This window comes from Chlorocebus sabaeus, chromosome 2 (assembly GCF_047675955.1).
Source record: "Chlorocebus sabaeus isolate Y175 chromosome 2, mChlSab1.0.hap1, whole genome shotgun sequence".
In the NCBI taxonomy this organism is placed as follows: Eukaryota; Metazoa; Chordata; class Mammalia; order Primates; family Cercopithecidae; genus Chlorocebus; species Chlorocebus sabaeus.
The window spans coordinates 81,096,711-81,116,424 of record NC_132905.1 but is presented as its reverse complement, the minus strand read 5'-3'; the positions used below and the strand labels follow the sequence as shown (position 1 = coordinate 81,116,424).

At 32.3% G+C, this 19,714-nt stretch overlaps 1 protein-coding gene across 2 annotated transcripts in view; it reads left to right on the top strand.

Annotated features, from left to right (window-relative positions):
- The window catches only part of NCAM2 (neural cell adhesion molecule 2), a 561,362-nt gene that overhangs the window by 516,477 nt on the left and 25,171 nt on the right, over positions 1–19,714 (top strand). For both annotated transcript variants that reach the window (XM_007966565.3, XM_007966576.3), the window contains exon 16: positions 10,568–10,772. In XM_007966565.3, coding sequence (XP_007964756.1) covers positions 10,568–10,772 — 205 coding nt within the window. The remainder of the gene's footprint in view (positions 1–10,567; positions 10,773–19,714) is intronic.

Here is a 19,714-nt window from a genome sequence, read left to right as displayed (position 1 = left end):
AATACTCTGAGCTGCCCAGAGGGAACCGAGACATACCAGAGTAAAAGATTGGAACACAAAAGAAGTACAGTCTTTATTTTGGGGAGGTGATTTTCATTCACTTTGTAACAATCTTTTAAAAGTTATCATCTTATGTTTTATTACAATGAAGATGAGTTGATCTAAAATATTGGACAAAATAATAATACAATAAATATGTTAATGATCACAAAGACATAATAATGTACTAGGGGCAACATGAATTATAGAAGAAGAGAATGCCTCCCAAAACTCAATATCTCCTTATCTCAAAACTGAGCAAAAGCCAAAGTCATATATGAGTGACAATAAGAGCATTTGTAAATTATATGGACTTCCTCCATCTTCATATCAGTTTTAAAAAGATGAAGAAAAATTTTAAAGTGGCAGTTAGGAATACAGCAATGACCAAAAACAAAATTTACTACATAAGAAGTGAACAAATAAAAAAGGAATAATATTAAAAATTTTAAAAACTTGTTGATTCTGGTCACAGTAAAATGCATAGCTAAAAGTAGAAGGATGGAAATGATCTGAAGCCTTAGGCCTTAATGAAGATAACATATTAAACACGAAAACAATAATGTTTTGTTTCTTTGTTTGTTTGAGACAGAGTCTCGCTCCAGGCTGGAGTACAGTGGCACGATCTTGGCTCACTGCAACCTCCACCTCCCATGTTCAAGCGATTCTCCTGCCTCAGCCTCCCAAGGAGCTGGGACTACAGGAACGTGCCACCACGCCCAGTTAATTTTTGTACTTTTAGTAGAAACAGGGTTTCACTATGTTAGCCAGGATGGTCTCGACATCCTGACCTCATAATCCACCCTCCTCAGCCTCCCAAAGTGCTGGGATTACAGGTGTGAGCTACCGTGCCGGGCCAATAACAATAACTTTTAAAACAAAATGTTTGTACTTGCTAAAATCTAGGAAGGTTTTGGATAAAAGTGGAGAAGGTCTAGTTTTTTTTTAAAAAAAAATTACTATAAGTAAATAACAAGTAACAAGAAGCTGCTCTAAACTGAATGTTTTTAGAATAATAGGTTTAACAAATGAAATAATAACATATGTGTATAATGATTTGGAATTCCCAAAGTACTTTCCTGCTTGAGCCTAAAAGACCATTTTCATTAAGATAACTGGATATGTGTATCACCATTTTACCAATAAAGAAACTGAGAATGAAACAACAATATTATTTAGATATTTCCAATTGTATTACATGGGCCACAAAATGGGTGAAAAATATAATTCACCCTGAAGATTTAAAATGTTAGAATTTCCAAGTGCATTCATATTAACTCATCTTTTTATTTATCTGTTTTATAATGTGCATTACATATTTCAATGTATATTATAAAATACTACCAGTTTATAATTTAAAATAGAAACACTCATCTTGGAAGCATATACTGTTCTCTAGGCATATACCAGAAACAATTTTAAAAGTTTTCTAGAAGGAAGGAAGAATATAAAATTCAATCATGGTTGCTGTTGAGTGTGCTGTTTATTGTTTTTAAATTTTGAATGAATGTCAAATGTTATTTTTAATCATCCTTGCTATTGAAATTTGCAATGATTTTTCTCTTTTTTCTCTAATTGATACAGTTAAAAGAGTATTGACTAGAAATTGGAGACCTCAAAAGTTCAAACACTTCTTTCAAATGGGGAGTTTTAATGTGAATTAAAATTGAATAAATCTATCCATTTAGGGTTGTACTCTAGGTAGCAAAAATGCAAGAGCCCCATCCTCCTCCGCCCCAGGCATGATGCAGAAGAGAAACCAGTTCAGAGAAATGGAAATAGTGTTGCATTGTGTTCAGATTGCTAATATTAGTGGTTCCATATAAAATTCAGTGAATTTTATAAGTTGCATGAATCAAAATTTTCATTTTCCTTTTTTTATACCTGTAATTACAACACATACAAATATGAACTGAAAGTCATGTTCTTTCAAATATATAAAGATAAATATTTTGGAATAATTTTTTTCTTAACACCCACAAATATATAAAGATAACATATATACATATATTTCTAATTATCTATGTAGTTTAACTGAGAGAAGTCTATCAAAGTCCAAATATGAATGAATCTTAACTCATTTAAACTATTTTGTAAGTAAGTTTGTGACTAACAAGTGTGGTCTTCCCTGTAGAAAATAGGAAGTTTCGTTAATATAAGACATCTCTCTACACAACTCCATAATGTTGAAGAGTACTATTTTATTTCTTGATAAGTGGCTTCTGTTAAGAAATGTAAAGGATGCTGTTTGGTTTTATACTGGAGGAATATTATAAATACAGTTTATTCTCAATATCCCCACCATTTTTCAAGCTGTGAGCATTTAATTTAAAAAAATTATTTTTAAACAGTATTTTGCTCACCTAGTCTAGTCTGCTTTGATTGGCTCTTTCTACATTCTACAACACATTGACTCTTTGAACTACATTTTACTCTTTGTATATTCAAGGGAATTCTAGGGAAAATGCCACAAAACAAACATTTAATTTATCAATTTAATATAATATTCAGGTCTATAAGGAATAGGTAATCTTGGTAGACTGCTTGCCTAACATAACACAACAAGAAGCATTGTATAAACCTCAGAAATGTCCATTGGCTTTTAAATTAGTGCAATGCATTTTTCTTTAAAACTATGTATTATCTCAGAATGTATCTTCCATAATGCAAGATTTTTGCCATACTGTTAACAACATTTCTTACTATTACCAGTATACCCTTGTTAATACAAATATCATATCCCTTAGCTCCTTTGTCATGTCTTTTGTTATCCAATGGATGAAATTACATAAGGGAATTTATAATGCTTCCTAAGTAAATGTGGACTTAAATTGAAGTATAATAATTCTAAAGAGTTACGTTCATTTTATTAATTCTGTTTTAGTAAATTTTAGGCAACCCTTCTGATTCTGCACTGTTTTATTAGGCAGTCAATCAATGTTTGTGAAGCATACATGGATTAATGTTCCTTCTTTTTTTTTGCTATGTAGCTGCAGAAGTCTTTAGATTATTCAGATGTTTGACTTCTTAAGTAGCTGACAATTCTGACCTAGATGGAGCCCTGCTGCAGAAAGATGCTTGCTCCCCGTTTCTCCACACCAGAAATGCAATCAAAACAAGACTAATTGACTGTGTTCTTGTAATTTTTGAGAAATTGCCCTTTACATTTCAGTATACCAAATTCAAATATTAAAAATTATAATCATGGTAGTTTTACTTCAGTAATTTACAAAGCTATTCAAATCCGAATCAGCAATATTTTAAGAAGTATGCCTGTGAAGTCCAACACTGACAATAAATTTCCTAGAAATTGGTAAATGAGAGTAATTAGATATCCTCCAAGTATTTACAAAGACTATATCCCCTGGAGGAAACATTTCTACTGCCTGAAGTATTTTATGAGAGAAATTTTGCCTAGTTATTTTGCTTGACTATGTGAAGTAAATTTAATGTTTTCAACATTTTGACACTTAATATTAAGTATTTCTCAAGCCATTTTGAATAGAAGTTAGTGAAACTTTGAACTACATGCCTCTCAAAGAAGATACTTTTTGGGTACGTTTTATAATGGATAATTTCTAAAAATATTTTTTAAAACTCTAAAGAACGGTTATTAATTCTCTCAATGTTCTATCAATGTATCAAATTTATTTAATTGTAGGATTAATGCTCCACTATTTAAATGATTCAAATTTGAGGTAATTTTGAAGAGTATGTTTTAGAATATTCTGAACTTAATTTCATTTCATAAGATTCAAATTTGAGGTAATTTTGAAGAGTATGTTTTAGAATATTCTGAACTTAATTTCATTTCATAAGATTCCACAAAATGAATATTGTTGAATTCATTTCTATCGACCTTAATCTACAAAGCAAACTGAAACTTCCCCCATGATTATATATCACCAGATAGATTTTCAAGTTGCAGGGGATTTTTTTAATCTTCTTTAGTTTTTCCTCATTATATATGTATGTATTTGCTATAGACTTATGCCAAAATTTTCCATATATCATTTGATATTAGGGAGTATATTATACTAGAAAGGGCAAAGTAAGAACATAAAATTAAGAGTCATGTAGACTTATCTCCAATGTGGAAAGATATCGTACGTAGTAATATCATCAACACCAATCAGAGTTATTTAATGTCTTCTCTTTTCTTTCTTTTCATATGCTTAACCTACTTGCCTTCTGCATCCAACAATATCTCTTACGAAAATAGCTACCAGTATTCTGGAAACAGCAACCAATCACCATCTTAGGACTCTTTGAATTTTTTCTCCCTGTCTTTATTGCAGCTTTCCATGTCCTGAAATTAATTTTCAATCTACCTGGAGAAGATTATACATGCACATAGAAAAAGGTTAAATAAAACATTGAACTATATAAGGCGTCAAAAAGCATGGCTAGTTTTACGAATCTAATAGTGGTGTTTGAAAAGCTAGTATTATCAAATATAATACACTTAATGGACAAATAATTTAATATTCCAGTTGGGATTTAATTTATACAACAAAAACATGAAAAGACACATACGATAATCCCTGCTTTAGCCAGAGATACATTCCAAAACTCTCAGTGGATGCCTGAAACCTCTGATAGTACTTAACCCTACATACACAGATTTTCCTCTGCATACATACCTATGATAAACCTTATAAGTTAGGCTCAGTAAGTTAACAATAATATCTGTTATTAAAATAGAGCAATTACAACAATTTGCCAGCATTGCTAATCTTGCTAAGGGGCCATTATTAAGTAAAATAAGGGTTATTGAACATGAACGCTTTGAGATTGTGACAATATAAGGGCTGAAACAGCTCATAAATAACCAAGAGGTGGGTGGTGTAGATAACACAGACGTGCTGGATAAAGGGATGATTTGTGTCCCTGTCATGACAGAGAGGAATAGCAAGATATTTCATTGCACTACTCAGAATGGCCTGGAATTCAAATTTTATAAATTGTTTACTTCTGGAATTTTGCATTTGATATTTTTGGACCACAGTTGACCATAGATAACCGAAACTACAGAATGCAAAACTGATTAAGGAGGGACTGCTGTATATCAGACATTTGAATGAAGCTTGGTTTCTCATATTTTAATACTTTGATTTTATGTTTGGCTGAAAATTTGAATGCAATTACACGAAGATATGGGGAAACAGATTTAGTAAGTCAATTTCCAAATGTCATAGGGTTAGAGAAAATGCAGCTCAGAGGGAAACTGATTCTCACAGTTGCTTTTAATAGTAAAATATAAACCAAATATACTTTTAACTTTTTGTTTTCTAAATTATTTATTCTTATGCAATTATGATATGAAGCTCATTTTTCATAACAGCAATATAAAATGATCACTAAAGATGAAGCTTAAAGCAGGAATATAAGTTAGATAAATAATTTCCATAGACGTATTTCATTTAAATAGTTGTTAAATAGTTGTACGTCTGCTAATAGTAAAGATATATGGATATTGACATTTTTCTATAAGAATAATACATATTTTAATATATTTGCTGTTCTGTATTTTATCCATATCTTTTCATTATTCGAAGGTGAATATCCAAGGAAAAATGTTGACTCTAATACAAGTACAAAAAATGTACAACCTGGACGCCGGGCGCAATGGCTCACGCCTGTCATCCCAGCACTTTGCGGGGCTGAGGCGGGTGGATCACGAGTTCAGCAGATCGAGACCATCTTGGCTAACACGGTGAAACCCCGTCTCCACTAAAAATACAAAAAATTAGCCGAGCGTGGTGGCGGTGCCTGTAGTCCCAGTTACTCAGGAGGCTGAGGCAGGAGAATGGCGTGAACCCGGGAGGCGGAGCTTGCAGTGAGCCGAGATTGGGCCACTGCACTCCAGACTGGGGGACAGAGCAAGACTCCGTCTCAAAAAAAGAAAAAAAGCAAAAAGAAAATACAACTTGGATTCAATTAGTGATTCGCTTGTACAGTTCTAATTTTAGGGGTTAGTATGTGACTTAGGTCAATGACCTCTCTGGATCTCAGTTTTCTTGTATCTAAATTACAACTGATAATATTGTTTTCCTACCTTATAAAGTTACCATAAAAATTACACCATAAGTCATAAGTGGAAGTATCCTGATGATCTTAAAAATAAAAAATGGATTTATAATTATTTAAATTATTACTTATGCTCAGGTTTGATTTGCTAAATTAAAAAACCACAATTAACTAATAAAAATGAACTTTCTGGATGTTATTGTGAAAATACATCATTAGTAGTTCCCAAATCTTAATGATGTCATTTCATACGTGCTTATGGTTTTATCTGTGAAACATCCAGAGTACAAACAGTGGACTTTTTATGCCAGAGTAAATTGGTGACAGAAAATAATTAGAATATTTAACTTTTAGAGTTATAACAGCCTACCCTCATGAGATATAAGAAAGTATAAGCATTTAAATACATCCTCAAGGTGAAATTTAATATATATAGTATGTATATACATATACATAACTTTCAAAAGACAAAACTTATAAACCTATTTTTAAATTTTTTTTTTTCACAGAATAGTACATTTGTATATTACTGGGGTGCGTGAGAACTTTTGATACAGGCATACAGTGTGTAATAATCACATCAGGGTAAATGGTGTATCCATCACCTCAAGCATTTATCTTTTGTGTTACAAATAGTCCAATTGAACTCCTGTAGTTATTTTTAAATGTGTAATTATTATTGACTATAGTCACCCTGTTGTGCTATTAAATACTAGATCTTACTCTATTTTCAACATAAACCTGTTTGAAGTTCACTTCTATCCACTGCAATGACAAAAAGATACTTACTTTTTCATAAAAATAACTTCGAGTAACCTACAAAAATTGTAATAAGCTTATAAAGTTTAATTTTCTGTATATAGAAAAAAGTACTAGCTATTAATATTTTAGCAATTCTTCACCATAAGAAGATAGGGCTCCTAGGAGGCAGTTATAGTTAAAAAAGAGTAGGATGGGATCAATGACTTGATTAGAAAAGGAAAAGAGAGAACTCTCTCTGAGTCTGTCCCACAAGTCATCACACAGTGAGAAGGAAGCCGTCTGCAAAGCCAGGAAAGGAGCCCTCACCAGAATCCAATCATGCTGGTACTTTGACCTCATACTCTAAACTGCCATAACTGTTAGGAAATAAATCTCTTTTGTTTAAGCCAAAAAAATGAAGATGTTTTACATATATGATTTTTCTGAAAGCTTTTCTAAAGTTAAAAGTGTAGCACATCATTATACTAGTTTAATGCTAAAAAGGTCACAGAATGAAGTATTTGTCATTTAAAAGCTAACTAGCCAAATCTGAATTATTTTTAAAAAACTGGTCACTGTAGCCTCAAGAGAATAATCATTACTTAATACGAAATACTTTTCTACTTTAGATTACTGCTGAAAAGATATGTTTACAGAATAGTTTAATGTTTAACATTAGAAAATTTTTAATTTAAATATCATTTCTCTAGAATTTTGTAATATTATAACAATAATTATAAGCAATACTTGTTAAATTTTAACATTGGGCAGTAAGTGCTGGAGGTTAAGTACATTACCACATTCACAGCAATCTTCTCAACAAACCTGTGACCTATTTTTGGTTGTTATTTTTATTATAACTGTTTCCATTTTAATAAAGAGGCATTTCAGTCTTAGAGATATTAATGGCTTACCCCAAAAGTTAATGATGGTAAGTGATGAAACCAGTCATTTCTTACTCCTGATGCAGTGTTTTTAAGAACAAAGCATGACTCTTCATACTTAGGAAAGGTAAATGGGAATTTGTTTAATAAATAATATATATTGTCATTGATCTATAGGATTTATTGCCTAGAACTATATCTGCATGTGTGAAGAACCTAAATGAAGTAGCAGAAGAGTGATCAGTTCAAACCAATAGGATCATCAAGTAAATGTATACACCAGGGCTAAACCACAATTATACATTTTTTTCCAATTTTTTTTCCTGAGCTTTAGTTGTTGAGTAATGTGCAACATATCTAAAATGAATACATTTGAATATTGAAGAAAATATTGTATTTTCATACAATCAAATATTTTTCATAGGTAAGTTGACTTCACTGTATTGTAATGATAGATTCAGAAGTGAATCATTTATATTTGGAAATGGATAATGGAAGAAAATACATACCATGATTTTTTTAACTGCAAATGGAAATCCTAGTTTGCTTGATATGTTATTTTTGTAGTGTGAGGAAATAGTTCTTTTTTAAATCTTGCATAGAGATATACCTTTGAAAAAATGATATCTGATCTTTGGAATCTCATTCTACACTTGTTTATTGAGATTAAAAAAAAAAAAAAATTATATCCCCATGGCTGAAAAAATACGATTCTTTCTCTAGTCATTCCTCAAGCGGTTTCATGTGCAAAGATAATAGTTCTGTAGAAACCAGAAATAGTCCCAGATACTAGCTAAGCAATTTTACTAAACTGTCACCATCTAAGTAGCATGTTAAAATTTGGTATAGAAAGGAGATATTGAAATTGACATAAATACATTATTTTTTTTCACACTACCTTGTGTTTATTACTAGTTTTTCTTCATGAGAAACAAATAATTTCAATAAAAATTATACTTTCTTGGACATGAACATTCTAAATTTGTTAATTCGGTCCCTAAGTAATTCTCATTTGCCATATCATGATGACATTGTAGAAGTATATTTGCAAATGTGAACCACAAAGTTGCCAGGGTGAAGTGCCAGGCCACTATGTCACAAATTCAATGATTATTTTTTCAAAACTGAGCTGCTTGCTTTTAGAATGACAAGAAAAAAAAAAACTTAAACCTATTTTTGGAAAAATAAATAAAATAATGTAGACATGACACTCAGTCATCCTACAGAAATAGTATTCAGACAAGTCTGACATACTCGAAGTCAACCTGCTAGTGGTTGCTTTTGTATGTTAGCAGTTGTTCTGATTCCTTTGGATCACTATTTCTTCAAGTCATTATTAAAATATTAAACCTAAGTTTAAAAATATCACATAGGAAAACTTTGTTTTATATGCATATTTTTCCAGGAGTGGTTTTCTCACAATTCAAATTTACATCTATGCCTGTATCTGTCGCCTGTGTTTCACATCAGTTACATATTTGAACATGCAGTTACTATGCTGAGTAATAAATGTATTTTGTCATTAAAAAGACTAAACTGGGCCGGGCACGGTGGCTCATGCCTGTAATCCCAGCACTTTGGGAGGCCAAGGCGGGTGGATCACGAGATCAGGAGATCGAGACCATCCTGGTTAACACGGTAAAACCCCGTCTCTACTAAAAAAAAAACAAAAAATTAGCCGGGCGTGGCGGCGGCACCTGTAGTCTCAGCTACTAGGAAGACTGAGGCAGGAGAATGGCGTGAACCTGGGACGCGGAGCTTGCAGTGAGCTGAAATCGCGCCACCGCACTCCAGCCTGGGAGACAGAGCGAGACTTCATTTCACACACACACACAAAGACTAAACCGTTATGCAAGCTAATTCTTAACATATGTGTTAAGAATCATTTTGAATGGCTATAAATTATGTTTCTTTTTCTTCTAGATAATACATTACCATCAGTTTAATTTACTTCTTTTCATTGTCCTTATTTTCTGATCCATATTGTTATAGCTGTGGAGTCTACCCACAGATTCTACTACAAACACGTAACACTTGATTCATCTTCATTACTACTTGCTGCACTTGACATTTCAATTTTATCAGTCAGAATACTTTACCTTCCTTCCATTCGCCTCTTTCCCGGTTACTTTATGTGTTTTGGGATTTCCTGCAACCAATATACCAAAGAAAAGTGGTTTCTATCTTCTCCTACCTTCTCATGATAGGAACTAACAAAGGGTCATAAATACCATAGCTATGAAAAGTTGCCTCTAATCTAACATATTTGTTAAAATATTAACTGGAGAAATACAGGTAAGCCATTTCTTGCAAAATGATGATTCCTACAATATTCATAGAAAGGTATATTTAAATACATTCTCTGGTAAAGCAAAGCGCTCAGAACCATCCATTTACAAGTTTAACTTTTAAAACTGACATAATCTCATACAGAAGATCTATTTAACACTTTTCGCAGAAGTTTTGACTATAATTTTCTTTTAACATTGTGATGATCTATTAATGGGTGTCATTTTCTGATAAAGTACATTTAGGGATATGATAATATTCATTATCTTTCCCACAGGGATTCAAGAACTATATTTTAAAAAAGAGGTACTTAGACGCTTTTTCTTTGTTAATTAAAAAAAAAAAGTTTGAAAAAGATAGTCACATAATTAACACATCAATTGCTTAAAATATTATTTGAAACAAGGGAATAGGTGTCAACAATCATGAAATTGAATTCTACCAGTTACTATGACTTTATTCTGTCTCTTGAATTACTGGATAAGATTTATTTTTAAAATAATCATCTAATATTTTCTAATTTAGGGGTTTAATACTTTATTTTTATTTTTATTTTTATGTTTATTTTTTTTTTGCTTTTTAAGACACGCTTTTTAATGGTCTTGGGCTTGGAGCAGTCATTGGCCTGGGAGTTGCTGCACTTCTTCTAATTCTTGTGGTAACAGACGTCAGCTGCTTCTTTATTCGGCAATGTGGGTTGCTGATGTGCATCACTAGGAGAATGTGTGGGAAGAAAAGTGGCTCCAGTGGCAAAAGTAAAGAACTCGAAGAAGGAAAAGCTGCATACCTGTGAGTATCAAGCATCTACATCATGTCATATTCAACAAGTGCCACAGTCAAGCTTGAGGGCTTTACCTGAGGGCTTTTTTTGAAGTAGGGTAGAGTTTGATTATGCAACATTGCACACTGCAGTGCCTGCTCTCTGACCTTAAACCTATATAGCATAGAGCAAAGTGACTTGGACAACAGTTTATTCAAAATGGGAGCTTCACTAAAAAGAATCACTGCCATGATTTATAGATGATAAACATATAGATGGATGGACAGTTGTGCAAATGTATTCCATTTTGATTTACCCCACTGGTTTTGTTTATATTAAATAAAAGAAAGGCTTCAACAATAATCTGAGCTAAAAACTCAATTGAACTGAGTTAAAAACAACAAAATTATGGCAACTTCTACAAATGTAAGGTGTGACTACAATATGCTTCACGATTTTTTGTATAGAAAATATTTTATGTGCTATAAAATACAATATTACAGATTCTGAATATACTATTCTAAAATGTGATCAAAAGTTAATTACATTTTATAATTTGGAGATCTCTGTGTAGTTCTATTTACTTAAGCAGAACATAATTTTCAAGAAAATATGTAGATCGAGTTTTTAGAAAATTATTTTGTCCTGTAAAAGGGAAATTACGATGTTTTAGTATTTCCATTTTGTTTTATTTTGTTTGTCTTTACATAGACATGGATCTAATTTTGAAAGTAGAATATGATCCCCAATGCAATACCTGATGTAAATGACGAGTTGATGGGTGCAGCACAGCAAGATGGCACAAGTATACATATGTAACAAACCTGCACGTTATGCACATGTACCCTAGAACTTAAAGTATAATAAAAAAAAAAAAAAAAGAAAGTAGAATATGATCAATGCAAAAAATTCAGCAAGCACAGGAAATCATACCCAAGCATATGCACACACATTTGTGTGTTATGTGTAGGTTTGTATACATGTACATGTGTGCGTTAAACACGGCAATCAAAAAATAAACAGTCTTAAGTGTTCAAGACATTCCCTTTATTATTATTTTTAACCTTAAGTCCTGTCTACTGCATACTTTTTCTAACACATACAAAAGTGCTGACAGACTTTACAACAAACAACCATATACCAACCAGGTGGGTTCCACAATTAACATTGTGGGATATTTTGTCATATGTTTATTCATACTTGAATCCATTATATTTTCTTGAATTTCAAAAAATCAACACATAACCCCCACATAATTCAGCCTGCATATCATTACATAGAGTCTAACATGTGTTTTCATTTATTTAAGTAAAGCCACAGAATGAAATGCACCAAATGTTTCCGTTGAAGAGTTTTGACAAATGATTTTATATGTGTAACGCAAAACCATATCACAATTCAGAGCCTTACCACCACTCTCTGGAAGCTCTCTCATTTCCTTATCCAGTCAACCCCCATTAACCTCCCCCACCCAGGCAACTGCTATTACTGATTTTTCACCATAGAGCGTTTTTGCTTATTTTGGAACTTCATATAAGTGGATTCGTGCGATGTCTACCCTCCTGTATCTGACATCTTCAAAAATGTTGTATTAAGACCATTCATGTTTTGTATTTCAAGGACTGATTCTTTTTTAGTGTTGAATAATTTCTATTCTTTTTCTATGCGTATATGGAAGCAGGGAAGGTCTCATTACTGTTTTATAGACTCATTTGTCTTTGCTTTATCATATAATTTTGTTTCATGGTGTCATTTACACCTTAAATTTTAAAGATACTACTTTTATTTGAAAAGTTTTTACTTGAAAGTTTTTGCTTTTAAAATATATGCCAAAATAGATATGTTTTTTTTTACATATTTTTCTATTTTTGCTAATCGTTTTAACATTTTTACTCTCACAGAAGTATAATATTCAAAAAGGCTTAGCTATTATCAGTGTACAGTTTAATAAATATTGACAAGCTAAGCATGCCCATTTTTAATGCTCAAATCGAGAAAAAGAACTTTATTATTTACGTCTCCTTTCCTGTCCCTATTCAATCTCATGCTAAGCATTATCCTGACTTCATAGCACCATAGATTAGATTTTCCTGTTTTTATACTTTACATAAATGAGTTTATACTTGTTGGCTATGGGATATTTTGATACGGGCATACAATATGTAGTGATCAAATCAGAGTAATTGTGGTATCTATCACTTCAAACCTTTTTCAATTCTTTGTGCTAGCAACACATTCCAATTCTACTCTTTTAGTTATTTTTAAATATGTGATAAATTATTTTTGGCTATTGTCAATCTATTGTGACACTGAATATGTGACACTGAATATGACACTGAATCCTATTCATTCTATTGAACTGTATTTTTATACCCATTAACTGTTCCTACTTAATCCCCCATTCCCCCTTCCTTGTTACATTTGCTAGCCTCTGGTAACAAGTATTCTTTTCTCCATGAGTTTAAGTTGTTGTTGTTGTAGCTCCCACATATGAATGAAAACACACAATATTTTTCTTTCCGCAACTGACTTATTTCTCTTAACAATTTTCTCCAGTTCCATCAATGTTTCCACCAATGATTTTCCACTGTGCTTGTACCCAATTTTCATCCATTCATCATCCATTCATGGACACTTAGGTCAATTTCATATCTTAGCTATTCTGAATATTGCTGCAATAAACATGGGAGTGCAAATGTCTCTTCAATCCCTTTTGTACATATACCAAGCAGAAGAATCACTGGATCATATGGTAGTTTCTATTTTTAGTTTTTTGAGGAACTTTCCTGCTGTCCTCCATAGTGACTGTATTAATTTACATTCCCACTAATCCACAAGTGTATAATGGTTTTCATTTCTTCACATCTTCATCTGGATTCATTATTGCCTGTCTTTTGGATAAAATCCATTTTAATTGGGATGAGATGATATCGTATTATAGTTTTGATCTGCATTTCTCTGATGATACTGAGCAATTTTTGTATACTTGTGGCTATTTGTATGTTGTCTTTTGAGAGAAATGTCTATTCAGATAATTTGCTCATTTTTGATTGGATTATTTGTTTTGTTTTGTTTTCTGTTGAGTTGTTTGAGTTGCTCGCATGTATTGGTTATTAGTTCCTTGTCAGATGGGTGCTTTATAAACATATCCTCCTATTCTGTGGGTTGTCTCTTCACTTTGTTAATTGTTTCCTTTAGTGTCAGAAGTTTTTCAGCTTGGTGTGACCCCATTTGTCCGTGTTTGCTTTGTTTGTGCTTGAGGGGTATTACTTAAGAAATGTGTGTCCAGATCAATGATTTGAGGTGTTTCCCCCATGTTTTCTTCTAGTACTTTCATAGATTTGGTCTTTGATTTAAGTCATTATTCTGTTTTTATTTGTTCTTTGTATATGGCAAGAGATAGGGGTCTATGATCATTCTTCTACATATGGATGTCCAGATTTCCCAGTACCATTTATTGATGAGACTTCCCTATCTCCAATGTATATTCTTGGCAGCTGTGTTAAAAATAACTCTACTGTAAATGCCTGGGTTTGTGTCTGGGTTCTCTACTCTGTTTCACTTGGTCTGTGTGTCTGTTTTTATGCCAGTAACATGCTTTTTTGTTTATTATACCTCTGTAGTATAATTTGAAGTTAGGTAATGTCGCTCTTCTGGGTCCTTTGTGTTTCCATATACATTTTATGACATTTTTTTCTATTTCTGTGAAGAATGTCATTGGTATTTTGATAAGAATTGCATTGAATCTGTAGGTTTCTTTGAGTAGTATGGACATTTTAACAATATTTATTCTTTTAATCCACAAACATAAAATACCTTTTAATTTTCGTGTCATCTTCAAGTTTTCATCAATGTTTTATCATTTTCATTGTAGAGATCTTTTACTTCTTTGCTTAAGTTCATTCCTAGGTATTTCAACTTATTTGAGCTTTTATAAATGGGATTACTTTATTGGTCTATTTTTCAAATTGTTTCCTGTTGACATGTAGAAATGTTACTGATTATTGTATGCTGATTTTGTATCCTGAAACATTACTGAATATATTTCTTTGTTCTAATAGTTTTTTGATGGAGTCTTTAGCATTTTCTAAATATAAGGTCTATCATCATAAGAAGGATTATTTGACTCCTTCCTTTCCACTTTGGATGTGCTTTATTTCTTCATCTTTCTTAATTACCCTGGCTAGGACGTGCAGTACTATGTTAATACCAGTGGTGAAGGTAGACATCCTTGTCTTGTTCCAGATCTTAGAGGAAAGACTTTCCATTTTTCATGGTTCAGTATGATACTAGCTGTAAATGTGTCATATATGGCTCTAATTGTCTTGAAGTGTCTATGTTACTTGTGTACCCAGTTTTTTGACAGTTGTTAGCACGAATTGATGCATTTTATCGAAAGCAGTTTCATCATAAATTGAAAGGATTATACATTTTATTTTGCTTACATTCTGTTGATATAATGTATCACATTTATTTATTTGTATGTGTTAAACCATTCTTGAATCCCTGGGATGAATTTTACTTGATCAAGGTGAATGATATTTTCAATGTGTTGTTGCGCTCAGTTTGCTCATACTTTTTTGAAGATTTTTGCGTTCTACGTTCGTCAGAGATACTGGCCTGTAGTCCTGTAGCATTCCTTTTGAGTTGTGTCTTTGTCTAGTTTTGATGTTAAGGTAATATTGACTTTATAGAATGAGTTTGTGAGTTTTCCCACTTCCTCAATATTTTTGAAGAGTTTGAGTAGAATTGGTATTAGTTCCTCTTTGATGTTTGGTAGAATTTGTAAGTCAACCCATCAGGTCCTGGAGTTTTCTTTAATGGGAGATTTTGTATTACTGCTTCTATCCCATTATTTATTTTGGTTTTGGATTTCTTTATAGTTCAGCCTTGGTGGGTTGTATGTGTCTAGGAATTTATCTAGTTTCCCACTTTGCATATAGTTTCTCTTAATATTCCCTAATGACTTTTCTTTTTTGAGATTAAGTCTTACTCTGTTGGCTGGCTGGAGTGCAGTGGTGTGATCTCAGCTTACTGCAACCTTCACCTCCTGGGTTCGGGTGATCCTCCTGCCTCTCAGCCTCCTGAGTAGCTGGGACTAAGAGCATGCACCACCATCCCCAGCTAATTTTTGTATTTTTGTGGAGAGGGGGTTTCACCATACTGGCCAAGTTGGTCTCGAATTCCTGACCTTAAGTGATCTGCCCACCTTGGTCTCCCAAAGTGACCTCCCAGGGCCTCCCAGGTATGAGCCACTGTGACCAGCCATGATTTTTTGAATTTTTGTGATATCAGTTCTTACGTCTCCTTTCTCACCTGTAATTTTACTTATTTCAAACATGTGTCTTTTAGTCTGGCTAAAGATTTATCATTTTTTTATCTTGTGAAAAAAATCACTTTTTTATCTTTAGGTTTTCTAAGTCTAAATTTTATTTATTTCTGCTCAATCTTTGTTATTTATTTTCTTCTACTAAGAAGAAAATTTGGGGTTGGGTTTGCTTTGGCTCTTCCAGTTCTGTACAATGCATTGTAAGGTTGTTTAGTTAAAGTTTTTCTGCTATTTTGGTGTAGATGTTTATTGCTGTAATGTCCCACTTAGTACTACTTTTGCAGAATCCCATAGGTTTTGGTATGTTGTGTTTCCATTATCATTTGTTTCAAGAAATTTTTAATTTTCCTTCTTAATTTCATTGACTTAATGGTCATTCAGGAGCATATATATATTTTTAATTTCCATGCGTTTCTATAGTTTCCAAAGTTCCTCTTGCTATTGACTTTCAGTTTATTGTTTTCTGTTGTCAGAAAATAGCTTGATATGATTACAATTTTTTTGGAATTTTTCAAGACTTATTTTGTGGCCTAACATATGATCTATCCTTGAGAATGTTTCATATGCTGAGGAGAAGAAAGTGTACTCTTAAAAACGTGGATGAAATGTTCTTTAAATGTCTATTGGGTCCATTTGGTCTATAGTATATTTTATGACTTATGTTGCTCTGTTGATTTTCTGCCTGGATGTCTTGTCCAATGCTGAAAGATGGGTTTTGAGGTTCCCAGCTATGATTTTGTTAGGATCTTTCTCTCTAGGTCAAATACTATTTGCACTATATATCAGGGTTTTCCAATGTTGGGTGCATACATGTTTATAATTGCTATATTCCCTTGATTAATTAACCCCTTTATCATTTTATAATGACCTTATTTGTCTATTTTTACACCAAACCCTGTATCATTTTATAATGACTTTATTTGTCTATTTTTACAGTCCTTATTCAAGCATTTTAGTCATTTTCTATTAGGTTGTCTTTCTTTTCCTTACTGATATGTAGGTGTGTTCTTTTATACAACATGCTCTACGTACATAACCTGGGCTATACATATAAATTATGTATATACAATTTATTATGAGTATAGATAAACCTTTATGGTATAATGAAAATTATATATATAATAAAATATTTACATATGAAATATAATTTTACATATAACTTCTTTTCTTATTTTGTGGATTCTTTTAATTGGCAAAATGTTGTCTCTGGGGAGGCCGAGGTGGGTGGATGACCTGAGGTCAGGAGTTTGAGACCAGCCTGAACAACATGGCGAAACCCCGTCTCTACTAAAAATACAAAAATTAGCTAGGCATGGTGATGGGTGCCTATAATCCCAGCTACTCAGGAGGCTGAGGCAGGAGAATCACTTGAACCTGGGAAGGGGAGATTGCAGTGAGCCACTGCATTCCTGGATGGGCAACAAGAGCAAAACTTTGTCTTAAGAAACAAAAACAAAAACAAAAAAGTGTTTTCCCTGGTGAACAGAAGTGCCTGATCCTAATGTAGTTCAATATTTTAATTTGTCTTTTTATCTTATTTTTAAAATATTTGCCTATCCTGAGGTTACTAAGGCCCTCTATATTTTCCAGTAAATCTTTATCATTTCACATTTTACCTTTAGACATACAATATACCTGAGTTAGGACTCCATACACTTTTTAGTTAGTATTTTTTACACTATGTTTAGAAAATAGCACCAGTAATTGAAAATGTCATCCTTTTCTCACTAATAGCAGTGCCATGGTTGTGACATCTCAAATGGCAGAATTCAAATAGGCCTGTTTCTGTTTTCTATTCCATTTTTCACCTTCTCTATCCTTTCACCATACCAGGTTTTATTAATCTCTAAATATTTGCCATAGTTGTTTTCTAACTGATAGAATAAGTTCCCCAAGTTTGTTGTTCTTCAAGATTGTTTTGCTAGTCTTGATTCACATATCCATTTAAACCGATTTGCAATTCCAAATTTTAAAAATGCTACAATTTTTACTGGGATTGCATTAATTTTGTAGATTCATTGAAAGAGAATTAATATCTTTGAAAGATAAACTATTTTAAGCAACAAATCAGTAATAACTTGTGTGAGCTTTTTAAAGAATCTAGATTTACTTATGAAGTGAAATTTTAAAAGTACCTCATTCTTTCACATGCAGTCCTTTTAGGTTGCTGCATATGTTTAAGCAGATGGTGCTCTGCACAAATCCAAAGAGGGCTATTTATCAGGGTCATGACACCACTTGACTTATGCAGAAAACGAGTGCAGTAACCTTAGGACCAATTCCCTTACTTCAGTAAAGAGTTATTCATTAGAATACATTATAACTAAACAATAAAATTTTAAAAAATATTTCTATCTATTACCACTTGTCTTAAGATACGTATACCCATGAAACATAGTGAAATCATCAAGATATTCTCAAAATTTTAAACAGAATTATTTTTATTTTGCTAGAAACAAAGCAAATTGCTTTCCTAACTTAAGATATTTTCTCTAATTTACTTTTAAGTTTGAAAAATTGCTGACTTTTCCCAATTCTCATTTCATTGAATAAAGTAATTTTGATAGAATTAATTCAGTGGAAAATTTAATTTACTACCTGTAATACCATAATTCAAATTCAAGGTATTATGGACACTCACCCTGGGTATGACCATGAACAGTAAAGAATACTGATAAGACATTGTAAACAATGGCAACTTAAACTCGTGTAAAGTACTGCATAATGACCAGACTTAGCTAGAATTAACTGATGGGTTTAGGTGTTTGAAATCCTCTTACTACGTTTTATCATTTATAACTGAAGAAGACATCAATTTTAAAGTTTCTTTTTCCTTCCCTATAGAAATGAAACCAGGGGCCATGCGATTTTAAACTTCCTTTACAAATCTACAATTATTTCACTCTAATTATGAACTGTTCAGTAAATAACTCTACAGTTGATAAGATCTCAGGAGTTTGAGGGAGCCAGAAGCATACTGTATGTCCATGTATAGAATGGATGTAGAAATGACCAAAACACAATTTTAGAAAACAAAAGGAACAAAAGGCATCCTGCCCTTGCAATTACTCCCCAAAGAACCACATCTGCAGTTTGTACTCTTTAGTGTCTGACTTCTTACAGAAAAGTTTGGATTACTCAGAAAAGGAGAGTAAGGTCTACAATCTCTGAGAAATAAGAACAAAACCTTGTACAAGCATTTCATAACATCAATGCTAACAAATGGGGAGACCAATGAGATAAAAATTAGTTTGGCAAGTAATATATTTTATTTAAAATATAAACTAAAAATTAGTTTGGTGAATAATTATTAGTTTGGCAAATATTTTAATAATCTAATTATAAAAGAATTTTTTTTCAATTCTAAGGCAGATGTAATCATTACTTTTCTTATAATGAAACCCCATATGCCAACTGAGATTTATTTTTCAAAATTAAAAAACGAAGGCTTTTAATCTATTTTTTAAATACTAAAATTCTCCTGAACTTCTATGTACCTAAAATTCAAGAAACTTCACTTTCAAATGTTCCTGTAATGTCACATTTTATTTTGTATACTGGTGTTTTTTTTCTCTTTTTTCAAATCTGGCTCTTTCTATTGAGAAAATCTAGAACAGTCAACCATCTGTATTTTTTTTTCCA